General features: G+C 43.0%; 1 protein-coding gene across 9 annotated transcripts in view; it reads right to left on the reverse strand.

The window, feature by feature from the left end:
* Positions 1–14,472, reverse strand: part of MKL2 (MKL1/myocardin like 2) — a 188,789-nt gene that overhangs the window by 10,978 nt on the left and 163,339 nt on the right. For all 9 annotated transcript variants that reach the window (XR_002826495.1, XM_023744978.1, XM_023744982.1 and 6 more), the window contains 5 exons: positions 8,930–9,062; positions 7,151–8,194; positions 5,675–5,809; positions 3,017–3,175; positions 2,624–2,761 (listed from right to left, as the gene is read on the reverse strand). Coding sequence is in view for 8 of the 9 variants with exons in the window: in XM_023744978.1 (XP_023600746.1) it covers positions 2,624–2,761; positions 3,017–3,175; positions 5,675–5,809; positions 7,151–8,194; positions 8,930–9,062 (1,609 nt within the window). In the remaining variant the exon portion in view is untranslated. The remainder of the gene's footprint in view (positions 1–2,623; positions 2,762–3,016; positions 3,176–5,674; positions 5,810–7,150; positions 8,195–8,929; positions 9,063–14,472) is intronic.

Here is a 14,472-nt window from a genome sequence, read left to right on the forward strand (position 1 = left end):
GGGGGGTGAGTTCCTGCATGCTGGGTTTGAGGGCCTATTCTATTAGCAGTAGGAGACCAGTGCCTTTGTTATTGCTGTGTGTCCAGGTTTTAATTGGACAAATGCCCGGTGGTCCCAGGCGCCAGCTTAGCAAAATCTTTTAGGAGGAGAATTCTGTCTGGGTTTCCTCAAATTCCCTCAGCCACTACTCACCCCTCTGTAAAGGCGCAGAACAAGTGAGGCCGCTTAAATAAAAATCAGAGGTCTCCAGGAATGGTGGGCCTCTCTTATCACAGTCATTTGGACTGGATGCATTTGAGTATTTATCTAGGCACCATGACAGGGAACACACAAGCTCAAGTCATGATCTCTGCCCTTAAATAATTCACAATCTTATTAGAGCGAGTGGATGATAAAAGCGCAGTAATGATATCAGAATGTAAGGCAACAATACAGAGAGGAACAGAGGCAATTGCTAGGATGATTTTCCAACAATTAGTACAAAGAGTATGTGCTGTGAATTAAATAAAAAAAAAATGTGTGGAAGTAGCTTCTTCATGAGTATGGGATCCCTTTCTATTTTAAAGGAAACTGAGTTCCATGTGAACTGTGTAATATGCTATGATATCTGAGGCACAGGACAAGAGAGGCCCTAAGTGTACTATGCTTTGATATTTGAGTCATTCTTTATTGTTCAATGTGATTTATTTCTGCATGCCTGTTTTGTAAGTTAAATTACTAGAATAATACATCTTGATATAAAATATTACTAGAAGAGCGAATGATCAGGTGACATTTATTGTTATTTTCTATAAATGAACACAATCTCTGGTATGCTAAAATGATAGGTATTATAGAAATATTCAGATAGGGAGACCTACAGTCTTGATTACAAGTGAGACTTACTATCACAATCCAAATGTATTGCTTAAAAAAAAAAAGGAGGGAGCCAACTAGAAACTGAACCAAATATAAGCACTTTGAAGGGCAAATGTAAATTGGATAAGCTTTGCTATTACAAGAGCAAGAAGAAAAAATTCAGATGCAAGAATGAGAAGCACATTGCATCCACTCTAAGTTGCTGTTAGAAAAAGAATGATATACTATGAAAATACTTAATACAGACTGTAAAGCAGTGGTTCTCAACCTTCTGACCCTTTAAAACAGTTCATGTTGTGACCCCCAGCCATAAAATTATTTTTGTTGCTACTTCATAACTGTAATGTTGCTGTTATGAATCGTAATGTAAATATCTGATATGCAGGATGGTCTTAGGCAACCGCTGTGAAAGGGTCGTTCAACCCACAGGTTGAGAACCGCTGTTGTTGTAAAGAGATTTGTTCAAAGAGGATTTCCTAGAGTAGGTAGTATTTCAGTTAATTTTTTTAAATGTGAAGAGGTTAGCAAGATAAGAAAAAGGTGCAGGGGTCCCAAATTGCAGAGGGTGCAGGTGGGGCGGAGGGACCCCCCACCCCCGTGCACAAATTTCGTGCACCGGGCCTCTAGTGTATAAAATAAGTTGCAAAGCTGCCATTCTTGTGGTGATCAATTTGTCAGTTATAAAAATGTGTAAAAGTATATTGCATACCTGAAAGTCATATAATAGTGCATGTCAATGTGAATAAAAAGTAAAATGAAATGTCCTTTCTAATCCGTAGAGATTTTCGTACCTGACATCATATGTTCTTTGTGCAGATAGATCCTCTCCTCTCCCTCCTCTCACCTTCCAGAAATCAATTACCGTATGATCCCACTTACATGTGGAATATAAAAAAACCAAAATAAATGAAGAAAACCCCCCAGAAACAGACTCATAGATATGAAGAACAAGCTGGTGGTTGCCAATAGGAAGGGTTCAGGGGATGGAAATAAAAAAATGGTACATCCATTAAAAAAAGTTACAACAAAGTGAGTACTGTATATATCTTATTCAATAAACATTCATTTAAAAGACTGAGTTATGAAGAAGTATGAGTCCAAATATATTTTAAAAATTTTATAAACATAAAAATGGGTTATATACAGCAGAATATTAATAAAAGGATTCTGGGTGGTAGGACCATTGGTGATTTTTCTCTATTTTTTTATAATTAGAAAACAAGTTATGCAAAGATTTTTCGAGAGACTAGATGTGAGCAAAACATAAATGTTTAGTGAAATGTTAGTAACAAGCTCTTCAGGAACACAGGAAAAAACTGACATCAGATTGTTTGAAAACCTCAGACACATTGACATGTGTCTAAATCTATGAGAACTTAGGAGATGTGGTCAGAGCTGACTTAGTTATGGAAAACAAAGAAAAATCTATCAACTTGTCTATTTCCCTTAGAGGAGGATCTTATTCAGGAAAAAGAAAAGAGGGACCCGTGTAACAATCACATCTACCCTAACACAACCCATCCCTCGGCCCCAAAGGAGAAGTTAAAAGACAAACCCCGAATTTCCGAGTAATTGCAGGTTACATGGCTGCTGAAACCTGCTTGGAAGTGGGGGTCTTTATAGTAAAGGATAATGTGATTTAAACATTTAAAATGCAAAGAAGGCTCCTCGCCATGGACTTAGTATCTATTGGGGCAAGTCCACCTTAGAAAAGGGATTCAATTTGAGGATGACAGACGACATAGAAGCCACTGGCCTCACTTACCTCTGGAAGAGAGGACTGGGTACTGCGTGTCTGTTTGATGGCCTCCTCGTAGCGGGGAGGGTCTTTCGTCTTGGGGACTGGGCTCCCAAACAGAGAGTGCTGGACGACAAACTGCTGGGGTGGCGGGGGTGAGCTCGGCTGTGGCACACAGAGGAGCATATGTCAGCTCTGGGCAGTAAGCTTCCTCATGCCCTGGCTGTTCCTCACGCATGGGCCTCCTAGGCCGGTGAGGCTTCTGACCTAAGACCTACCTGTGAGGCTGTCTTCACTGCGATATTTTCAGCTATTTCCCCCGTGAATACTGATCTTCAGTCATTCCCAGCCTAAAGCTCTGGGCTTTGGGACGGTCTGTACCCAGAAAGCGTGTCACTGGAGCAGTGGCCGCAGGCTTACCTTGCTGGGAGGGCTCGGTCCGTTTTGCAGGGATGGAAGGGGCGCACTTCTGGACTGGAGAACGCTGCTGGGCGTCTTGTTAACAAAGGGCTGCTGGACCGCTGGAGCGGGTGGTCTCTGATATGAAAGAACTGTATTGGATGCCGAGCTTGTGAAAACCTGAAATGAATAAGTATATTCCCATCAGCCTGCCCTTCCTACTAAAGAAAACCATGTTTTAAAACGGGTTGGTTAACTTTTTCTGCAAAGGGCCACGGGTATACAGTTGAGGGTTTGTGGGCTGTGCTGTCTCCGTGGTGACCGCTCCTCTCTGCTGTTGTAGCACAGAAGTGGCCTGGACAACATGCAAATGAATGTGTGGGCGGCACCAGTACAATTTCATCTACAAAAACAGGCAGGGCTGGATTTGGCCCATAGGCATGGTTTGCCACCCCACTGAGCATCAGTGGTCCCTTTGCTCGTCTTTGATGGCAGCGTGACAGTATTTTTTGGGAAAGCAGCATTTCCTCAGCATAATTTCCCTAGTAAATGACAGCTGAATTTCTTAATTCCTCACTAGGGTGATCGCATCTATTCTCCTGGCTTTACTGTTCACGATGAAGCTAATGATCCCAAGCCCACCTCTCTTCCAACCTTGCTCCCAAGTGCCAAAGTCACATTTACAAACATAAATTTGGGACATCTCAAATGTAATATATTCCAAACTAAACTTTCCCCTTCTTCCCTCCATCCCTAGCCTCTGAGAGAAAGTAATTGCTGGTTTTGCCTTCATATTTCTTTAAACTTTAGTAAATAGAGCCACCAGTCTACTCTGCCTCCTCTCCTCAGAGCTCACATTTCTTAGAAATGACCCTTGGATCAGGCCTCTGTTCTTGCTGTCCTAATCCAGGTCCTTATTATCTGCCACTGGAATCCTGCCCTAGCAACCAGGCCATGCCCCCTGCCTGTCAACCCTCCACAATACAATCTTAGCACGCATCTGATGGAGCTCTGCCACTCACTGGCTCCTCTGTCTGTAGGGTAAAAGCTAACCTTTGGCTGGCATACAAACCTTCTCACTACCTGGCCCTTTTCCATGCTACCTGAAAGGCTACACATGCTGTGGCCATGCTCAGTTTTCCAGTTGCTTGGAAATTTCTCCAAATCCTCGCAAAGCCCCATTTAATATCTGCCTCCTTCTGAGAAGCTGTCTGATCCATTGGGCAAAGCTGGGATTTGTTCCTGTGGAACTAACTGAAAGTGTTCTGTTTAGTCCCTATTAGAGCCAAAGGTTTTAAGGCCTTTTACAAATGTATGGCCAGACTATTGATATTTAATTGTATTTCACAGAACTGGTTTGCTCATAAAAATGTTTAATATACTTTATGCCACTCGTATTCAGAGAGTGAAAAACTTATCCCCTGTATTTTTATTGTAAATATACATAAGTATTTCTTAAACATGAAATTAGGCGTGTGTGTGTGTTTATATTCCTCTAAACAGTACGACTTATCTGTCAACACCTCTTTTAAAAGGTTGAATTTCCTAATATTTGGTAAAACATACACAAAAACTTCTTCCTTTAAATTGGGAGTAATGATTCCTAATTCCAGTATTTTGAGATCAGTGAATGAGCCCTTATTTATCCTGTTTAGATAATGTTTTTCTTTCCCCCTAAAACCAAGAAAACTGTCTCAACATTTAAACATTCACTAAGCTTATCACTACACTAATATGTTATTTTCAGCCCCAAATAAGTAATATGCAGAACTTTGCATTTTTCAGAGGAGAGTCCAAAAGAGAGCATGTGTGTTCCTGTGCCTGTTCGGACCCGAGAGGTCGTTTCTGTCTGTCCCTCAAGCTCTCAGCCCAGACAGCTCACCCCACCCTGGGGCATAGCGACAGGTCTATTTAGTTATCTAGGTTCCTTTATGTTAAAGATGGAAATTCTGGGACTAATACTAAGTCTCAAGGTTTGTAATAGTAAGACCTTTTGAGGCCTTGGGATTTTTCTGGCAAGGAGATGTGCACACAGCGCCACCTACTGGATGGTGGGAAGTCTGGTAACTGTTGGGGCTATTTAACGAGAATTTTTAGGTGGAACTCCTTTAGAGGACAGTGAGCCCTAGATCAACACCATCATTTTAAAGATGAGGAAACTGACACTCAGAGAAAGACAGTGAACTGTGCACAAGGCCATCACGTAGCTGAACCAAAATGAGAGCCAGACCCAGACTATCTGGTTCTCAATCCATGAGATGGCAAACTCAAAATATAGAAACGTCTTACTCAAGAGATACATTTCAGAAAGTGTCTTTTTCTTCAAATATCTCTTCCCAGGGAACAGCACTTTTCCCCCTACAAAATGGTTAATTGAAGAAAAATTTAAGCCCAACAAGATTCTACATATAAAGATTGAAACAATACCTTTGAAATGTTTACTTAGAAAAGGAGTTGAACTGTTAAGACAAGCTATCTTTTAGTAATAAAGAACTCTCTTTCCCAAATACTTGGATAATCTGCAGACAAATGGCATCTGACCTGAGGCTCCCGTGACGGGAGATGGATCGTAGCAAGAACAAAGGGAGCTTCCTGGAGGAGGCTCCTGTGACGATGCTGAGTGGTCAAGCAGATGAGGGACCAGTCAGCCCTGTCTGTCACCCTTTAGTGTTCACCAACCTTTCTGACTTGCGGCTGACTGAGCACGTGCGGTGCGAACGTGCCTGGTTGCTGAGGCCCAGTCTGTGCCAAGCCCGAGGACAAGGTGGTGGTTGCTATCTGAGGCTGAGTCTGGACTCCTGCTTGTGGTGGAGTCTAGGAGGCAAAGTTGATAAAAATAAATCAATTTAATTGTCAAAATCAAAGTTAGAATCAAGGGTTAGGTGTGAGATAACTGGTCATTTGGGGGATCTTATCTAAAATGAAATAAGATAAAATGTTTACAGATATACACTTCAACTCATCAGCACCTAAATTTGAGCCTTAACAATTCTAAACCATAGAGTTAAACACCAGGCCAGTTATTTTCATGCTCTTATTATTCCTTAAGTGACTAAGATGTTCATTGGAAATTTTTGTGAGAATAGAAAACTGAAGTAAGAACCTGTAGCGGCTCTACACCTAATAGGTCAGGTGTTACAATGATTTTAAGAGCGGCAGGGAAACTGTGAGGCCTGAGTCTAAATTCCTGCGTTTAAGCTGCAGTGCGTCCCCTCTCTGGGGACAGCCAGCACGTGCTGGCACACACAGGCCCAGAAGGAAATGCGGTGCTTCTCCTAAATGTCAATCCTCAGGGAAGATTTGGACAGAATAAAAGTTTAGGAAAGCTACATTAAAGAGCAACTTACCATTTCACAGACTCTAAAGGTGAAATGGGAATTAGGATTTTTGCAAATGCCAAGGGCCTGTGGGTCACCTCTGCTCAGGATATCTGGGTGGTCAAGGCTGAGGAGCACCACTGCATGTGGCCCAGCTTGTTAAAACCCACTGGAATCACGTTACATAAAAACACCGTAAGGTCAATGCACAGGTTGCGTGGGCACAAAAGGAAATGACACAGTAACTCTCCGTGTCCTCAGGAGCATCCTCACTCTAACTTTGGTGGCCTTTTCCTTAGTGCAGGCACCTTCACATCGATGGTGCCTTTCAGGGACTGTGGGAGGCAGAATGTAAGAGTGGACATAAGAGTCAAAAGGCTGAGGTTTAAACAGTAGTTCTGTCCTTGGGCAACTTGCCAAACCTCAAGGGCCTCAGTTTCCTTATCTAGAAATGGGGTTTATCACTTGGACTTTCTGGGGGAAGGGAGGAGTAAATGAAGTAAGCTGTTTAAAATACTTGAGGCTGTGCCTTGTGCATAAGAAGTACTCAGTAACAGTAGTTATCACGGTGTCATAGGTATGTAAAAACATGTACGATCCTGTGTTCATTAAAGGTGAAAGGTAACAGAAATCGAAAAGCATCCCCATTTTTTACTACCTAAAAAGAGTGCTGATGTTCGAATTTTTTTTTGAATGTCCCCCCACCGCACCCCCACCAACAGTTTTCTGCTTCCGTGAAGCCTGATTTGGATGCATCTATGAGAAAGCTCAGGTGTGTGTCCTGAGTGTCCATTCCATGTGGGCTGCGAGGCAAGTAGTTAGAAGACAAACTTCACACCTGGAGTTTGAGGCTGCCCACGGGGAGCTGCACGGAGGTGACACTGGAGCCCTGGATGGACACTGGCAGCAGCAGCTGAGCAGTTTGCGTGGTCAGCAAAGCCTGCGGCTGAGCGACAACAGCAGGCGGCGGCTGTCCCTGGGAGCTCACGTAAAACTGTGGGACCACGCTCGGCTGCTCTGCCTGGGCCACAGGGACCTCTTGCTTGATCACTACAGCCTTTTTGGCGACAAGGGTCTGGCCACCCGCAGAGACAGGCTGCCCCACAGAATGGCTGGCTCCCGGGACAGGCGGCCTGGGGCTGGAGCAGTCCGTGAGTGAGGTCTCGTCTTTGACGGAGGAGCCCACACTGGCCTGTTTCTGCTCTGACTGGCTGACAGAATGAGCAGGGGCGCTGGGCTGGGGGTCCAGTGGCCGCCGCTGCTGCTGCTGCCCTCGTTTTTCAACCTCCAGTTGCATTTTCAGAACTTCCACGAGCTTTTGCTCTTGTTCCAGTTTCCTCTTTAGCTCTTCGATCTGCTTCTCTTTCTCCTGAAGCTTGCGATCCTTCTCAGCTGCGTCCAGTTCCAGAGTGGACAGAGTGCTACTGGTGGGACTCAGGCTGTCTTCGTTACTGGTCACTCTCAAAGGAGATGAACACAAGAACTGGGATGGAGACATCATGGTCATAATCTCGGTGAAAGTGTCGGCCATGTTTGTGTCCTCAGTGCTGAGACTGGACTGTTCGGAGGGAGACGGTGAGATTGGCAGAGGCGAATTAACATTTTCCACATGGATCACGTTGCTGGTTCCAGCAGGTGGCAGTTCTGCCTTGAGAGGGGAGCCCGAGCTCGTCACACAGTTATGCAGGGTGGTGACTGGCACCGCCATGGTGACTTCTGGGCTACCGGTGACGACGGCAGATGTCGACGCTGCCACGATGCCGTCAGCAGCAGTGCCGTTGCTGTTCATCTCCTGGTAGGGTTTCAGGCGTTCGATAAGGTTTGGTTTGGTGCCTGACACTGGAAGACCTCTTAGCTTCAGTTCTGTTTTCAGTTCTGATACCTGGAAGAACAAACAAATCAGCTCTCTTTGTCTGGTATAGCTTTCTGACAAGTCTACAGGACACTTTTGTGGCCAGGACAACTCCATATTATTGCACAGCTGAAAGTGGGGCCGTTTAACATTACAGACCTGAAGAATTCAGAAGGCCAGTGATAATAAACAAGGGTTTTTAGAGGGCGATTCCTCTGTTATGTCAAAGAAATAATTTACTACCAGAAATGAGTAATTACTATGTGCCAGACACTGTTGGAAGTGGGTTATTTTTTCAATTAATCTTCACATGAGGTGTTGGTATTATTGTTTCCATTTTAAAGAATAGAAGAAGATCAAGGAAAGAGAGGTTGAATCACTAGTCCAAGCTACCACAGATAACAGACGGCTGAGCTGGGGCAGAAACCCAGAAAGGCTGCCCTGGAGATCAGGTTCTTAACTGTTACGTTTCCCTGCTTCTCCCAAACTTGGCAATGAGCAGGGAAGGAAAAAATCTGCCTCTGGAGTCAGAACAGGTATGGTGCTGACACACAGCATATGCTCAATAAATGAGAGTTATTACTGGTCATTGTAATAACATTGTAAAATAAACTTAATGGACGCGAAAGGAAAGTACCGCTATAAGGGTTATCATATTGTTGGTAAAGTTGAATGTATACTGAAAACTACCTGCTAGACAAATCTGGCCAATCATTTACACTTCTGTGGTACAAAGGGTGAGTAGACTCTACTTGGAATTATCACCTTTAAGTCATCCAAGCTGGGAGGCAGAGGTCCTGGCTTCCTCACAGGAGCAGATGCATTCTGTCTTGGTGTGTTAGGTGTGGTATTGTTCAAAGCTGAATTGCCACTGTTGTTATTTTTGTCATTGAGGGGCCTTCAAAAGAAAAGGAAATTTAGAGTTTATAATAAAACTAGTGGTCTGGTGCACAGATTTGTGCACATTGAAAGGAAATTAATTAGAGGAAATTAATTAGAAGAAAGCATTATTCGCCCTTTATAATAGAAGTGTCAGAGATGAAAGAAAATTAGTAAAATGTATAATAAAATAATATATAAATAAATAACATAACAAAAACATATAAAAACAAAAACATGATATAAAAACATTGATAAAAGCAATGGCTGATAAATTGATTAAACTTATTCTAATATCTCCCACATTAAGAGTAAAAACACTTTCAGAGTGCTTGATTAATTTCCCTTGTGATGAAGTATTTACAACTTTAACGTCAGATGCTCTTCGAACTCGAGAGAAAGCAACATATAACTGACCATGTCTGGAAACGGGTTCAGGTAGGAATATTCCTACGCTGTCTAGAGTTTGTCCTTGTGATTAATAGTCATTGTAAATGCTGGCATCACGGGAAACTGTCTTCGAATTAATTTAAATGGGAGGCCAGATGGGGACAAATTAATTCTTGGAATCAGGACAACCTCTCCTTCTGCAGATCCTATTAATACTTCAGCTTCGATTATGTTAGGTCGCAATCTTGTGATAATAAATCTAGTACCATTACAAAGACCTCATTTACTACTAATATTTCTCAGTAGCATGATGATTACACCTACTTTCAATTTTAATTTATGACGCGGCATTCCCAAAGGAGTAATATTATTAAGAAATTTGATGGAAAAATTCTCCTTTTTGGCATCATCCATTGAATCGATGGAATCACTTTCTTTCAGCTTCAGAGGTACGTTATACCAATAGTTGGTCTTCAGATACATTTTGTCGATGACACTGGCTTCTTTAGGCTTCAGAGGTACGTTGTGCCAATAGTTGGTCTTCAGACATACTCTGTCGACGCTGCTTTCTTTCAGCTTCAGAATGTCGACAAAAACAACCAAATTCACGATCGACAATGACAGATCGAAACACACGCATGTGATTGGTGCCAGTGAGAGCTTGGTATGTATCACGCATGCGCTAGTCAACGTTTATTTTTAAATTGCCAGTGCTTGTCATATGTACCAGCTGGTTGGTTGGTCGTACGGTCAGTCACTTAGCCTTTTATATATATATATATATATATATATATATATATATATATATATATATGTATATATATATATATATAATTTCGGATTTGACATTGCTTCTGCTAAAAATTTGACTATTAAGTTAGGAGGAGAAAAATAGCATGGTCATGTAACTCAATATGGTAAAGATGTCAATCAAATCAGGTCCCAATAAAAATCCCTGCAGGTTGTGCTTGCTTTGTAGAGATTTAGAAAGTGACTCTAACCTTTATATGGAAATGCAAAGCACAAAGAATGGCCATGGCAGCTCTAAAGAAGAAGAGCAGAGCTGGGAGAGCCATACCACCAGATACCGGCAATTATTACAAAGCCAGTTTACTCACATGGTGTGGTGCTGGTGCAAGGGCAGAACCACAGACACATTGAGATCAGAAAATGCAGGAACAGACTCCCACATACATTGGCCTTGGAGTTATCACAAAGGTGACACCCACTGCAGTTCCATTAAATGGCACTGGCCACACTGGATATTCATACAGGAAAAAATACTGCTCCTGATGGACCCCTACCTCATATCATCTTCAAAAACCTAAATGTGGCCCTAGCCAGTTTGGCTCAGTGGAAAGAGTGCCGGCCTGCAGACTGAAGGGCTCTGGGTTTGATTCTGGTCAAGGGCATGTACCTTGATTGCAGGCTTGATCCCCGGCCCTGGTCTGGGGAGTGCGAAGGCAACCAATCAATGTGTCTCTTTCATATCAATGTTTTTCTCTCTCCCCCTTCCACTCTCTCTAAAAAAATCAATGGAAAAATATCCTTAGGCAAGGATTAATAAAAACAAACAAAATTCCTAAATGTGAATTTTGAAAACAATAAAGCTTTTATAAGAAAACTAGGATAATATCTTCATGGCCTTTGGATAGAAAATATTTCTTAAACAGGACACAAAAAGCACTAAATACAAGGGACACCTTTAAGAGGGTGAAAAGACAAGCCAAAGCCACTGAAGAAATATTTATAATACATTTTTTTTCTGACAAAGGCCTCATATCTACCATATACTAAGAGTCTTGCAAATCAGTAAGAAAAAGACAGAAAACCCAATGGGAAAATCTTGGGTAAGCATATCACAAGAAAGCATATCCTAATGATCAATAAATATGTGAACAAGACCTTAACCTCAACAGGTAGGAGGAAAATGCAAATGAAATGCACACCAGACCACCACCACACATCCAGAAGGATTGCTGCTAGACCAACACTGCCAATACCAACTACTTAGAATAGTCAGGACTGTCCCATACACAACTGCCAGAACTGTGCACTAGGGTAACCACTCTGGAGAACTATTTCACAGTATCTACTTAAAAAAACCCATGCCTATCCTCTGACCCACCAATTCCATTCCTGACGGACACCTGACAAAGACATATATTTGTCAGCCATAAGATGCAGGTGAGGATATTTATTATGTCATTTTTCATATCAGCCCCAATGGGAAGCAACCCAACTGTCCATCAAGAGTATGATGGGTAGATAAATTACAGCATACTATTCAGCAAAAATGAACTGCTATTTGCACCAGTGAAGATGCATCTCACAAACATGTTGAGCAAAAGGAGCCAGACACACGTGTACTACAGGTTTGCATTTATATAATGTTCAAAAGCAGGCAAAACTAATCTACAGGATAGAAGTCAGGCTAGTCACCGAGAGAGGGACTGATAATGTTGCATGTCTTTTTAAAAAAATTTTTATTTAATAATTTTAGAGAGAGAGGGAAAAGGAGAAACACTGATCTGCTGTTCTACCTATCTATGCATTTATTCGTTATTGTATGTGCCCGGATTGAGGATCGAACCCGCAACCTTGGCATATCGGGACAATGCTCTAACCAACCAAGCGACTTGGCCAGGGCTAATGATAATGTTCCACTTATTTTTTTAAATTAAATAATTTGTACAATGTCATTTTTAAAAAATATATTTTTATTGATTTCAGAGAGGAAGGGAGAGAGAAACATCAATGATGAGAGAGAATCACTGGAGATCGAGCCCACAGCCCGGGCATGTGCCCTTGACTGGAATCGAACTCAGGACCCTTTAGTCCACAGGTCGACACTCCATCCACTAAGCCGAACCGGCCAGGGCATGTTCCATTTCTTGATGCAGGTGGTAATATGGGCATGCTTACTTTGGCATCAATTTTCACTTATGACTTACGAACTTTTCTGTATGTAAGATATACTTCATTTAAAAAAGTTTATTCAAAAATGTTGGTTAAGCAGTTGTCAAGTTCCAAAGTTAGGTGCTTTTGTACCAATTTCCCTAAAAGCACCAAACTGAGGCCCCCCAATGACTTCTTTTTACTGTGCTACTCCTGGCATCGAAATGCAAACAATGGCATTTTCTTCTCTGGTGGCTGACACCTATTAAAGAAGAGGTGACAGGGTGGCTGATACCATGCAGTCAACTTCATTGAGGCCACGGCTTTACCATCATATAAGCTGTGGTACTGACACCAGTGAGACTCTGAATTCCACATTCTGAAAGTGGGCTCTGCGGTGATGACGAGAATGGGGTGGGGTCCACAGTTGGATGACCTTTCTCAACTGAGATTTAGGAAGCCTGTGTTTGAAGCCAGTTCTGGCCTTGTTAACAGCTAACTAACTTTACATTCACTTGAGTCTTTTTAACCTGCTTTATGTTTTGCTAAATACTTGAAATATTTGAAATTAAGTTTCTTGAAGGTTCGATGAAATGACAAGTATTTTAAATCTTATTTTTGAATTATGAAAACATTTTATTTAAATCAGTTTCTCAACCTTATCCTATATAATAAAAGCCTAATATGCAAACTGTCCCCTCAACCGGGAGTTTGACCACTCACTATGACGTGCGCTGACCACCAGGGGTTGGTGTGGAACACTGTGGGCATCGGCAATGCACTGCGACCTCTCACCGGCCATCTGGGGGCAGGGGTGACAGGGATGGAGGTGAGGTGAGAATGCAGCTACATGGGGGTGGGGTGATGGGGATGGAGGTGTGGTGAGAATGTGGGGTGTCCACTGAGCTCGCTCTCACTCCCCCTGCTACCCTCCTCCAGGACGCCAGGGCTTGTGCACTGGGGAAGCCCCTGCGCTCAGGTGCTGGGCGCCTGCGAGGAGCCCGCCCCTGTGCGGCATCTTCTGGGTAAGCCAGGCTGCAGCCGCCAGGACCACAGGGGCCGGTCAGGCTCCCCATGGGTTCGCACAGGAGCCGGTCTGTGAGGCTGGTCAGGAGAGACTGCGCTGCCCACCCGGCTACCGTATGGTGACGCTGTGTGGCCCAGAGGCCTATGCTGCGCCACAGCCTGCGGCGTCCGGCCGCACTCACCACATCACCGCGTGGAGACTCGGGCTCCATGACTCAGGTGGAGGGGGGTGTGCGGGTGCCCAGGTGCTGCCCAGGGTCCAGAGGTCAGCTGGGACCTGCCCTTCCACACCAGATGCTCACACTTTGATTGCCACCCAGGCCTATGGACCGCACCCATGCACGAATTTCATGCACTGAGCCTCTAGTATTCAATATTGTCCTTGTAAGGAGCCTTTTTAGACAGTTTTTCCTTATTGCTCTCCCTATGAAATTTTAATACCATGGATATGCTGCATGCTTGTCTATGTATTGTATCTATGTATATTCTTTATTAAATTAAAAATGTAAGATTCTCTTCAACCAACTTTTGGTCCTTTGTGAATGAAATTATCTCCTTGAGAATACATAATTTCAGTGAATTATTCTATTCATGCTCTTTTTGGTTGAGATTCTACAATACTCCTGGTTACTATGATGAACAATTCAGTATTTAATTCAACCTTTAAAGTAATGGAAATAAATTGACGTTGCTTTTCCCCAAATCAAGAGGGAAAAAGTGGGGGTTGGGAGGAGACTAATGTGATCACTGTGTGGATGAGAAACCTTAAGTTGAGAGAGATGGCATGACCTTCCAGGAACCTTTAGCCAGTGTGTGGGATTATAGCCCTGTGAATTCAGGCTCTTGCTCCTTCCATGGTACCAAAGGCTGCGTTATCAAGAAAATCCCACTACTGCAGGCACTGCAGGACCTCCACATTTAGTTTCTCGTAATGGAGTTTTGGTAAAAAATGTGTTAAAGCCATCTCCATTTCTAGACCTGGAAGCTAAACAGAACTGATGCTCAGTCTTTGTGTGGGGAAATTGTACTGAAGAACCACGGGCTTGCCTCCTCCTGGTCCCTGGATCTTCCTGTGTGAAGTTTTCCTTGGACGGGTTGGCTTGGTCACTTTAGTG

This window comes from Myotis lucifugus, unplaced genomic scaffold (genome assembly GCF_000147115.1).
Source record: "Myotis lucifugus unplaced genomic scaffold, Myoluc2.0 scaffold_504, whole genome shotgun sequence".
NCBI lineage: Eukaryota > Metazoa > Chordata > Mammalia > Chiroptera > Vespertilionidae > Myotis > Myotis lucifugus.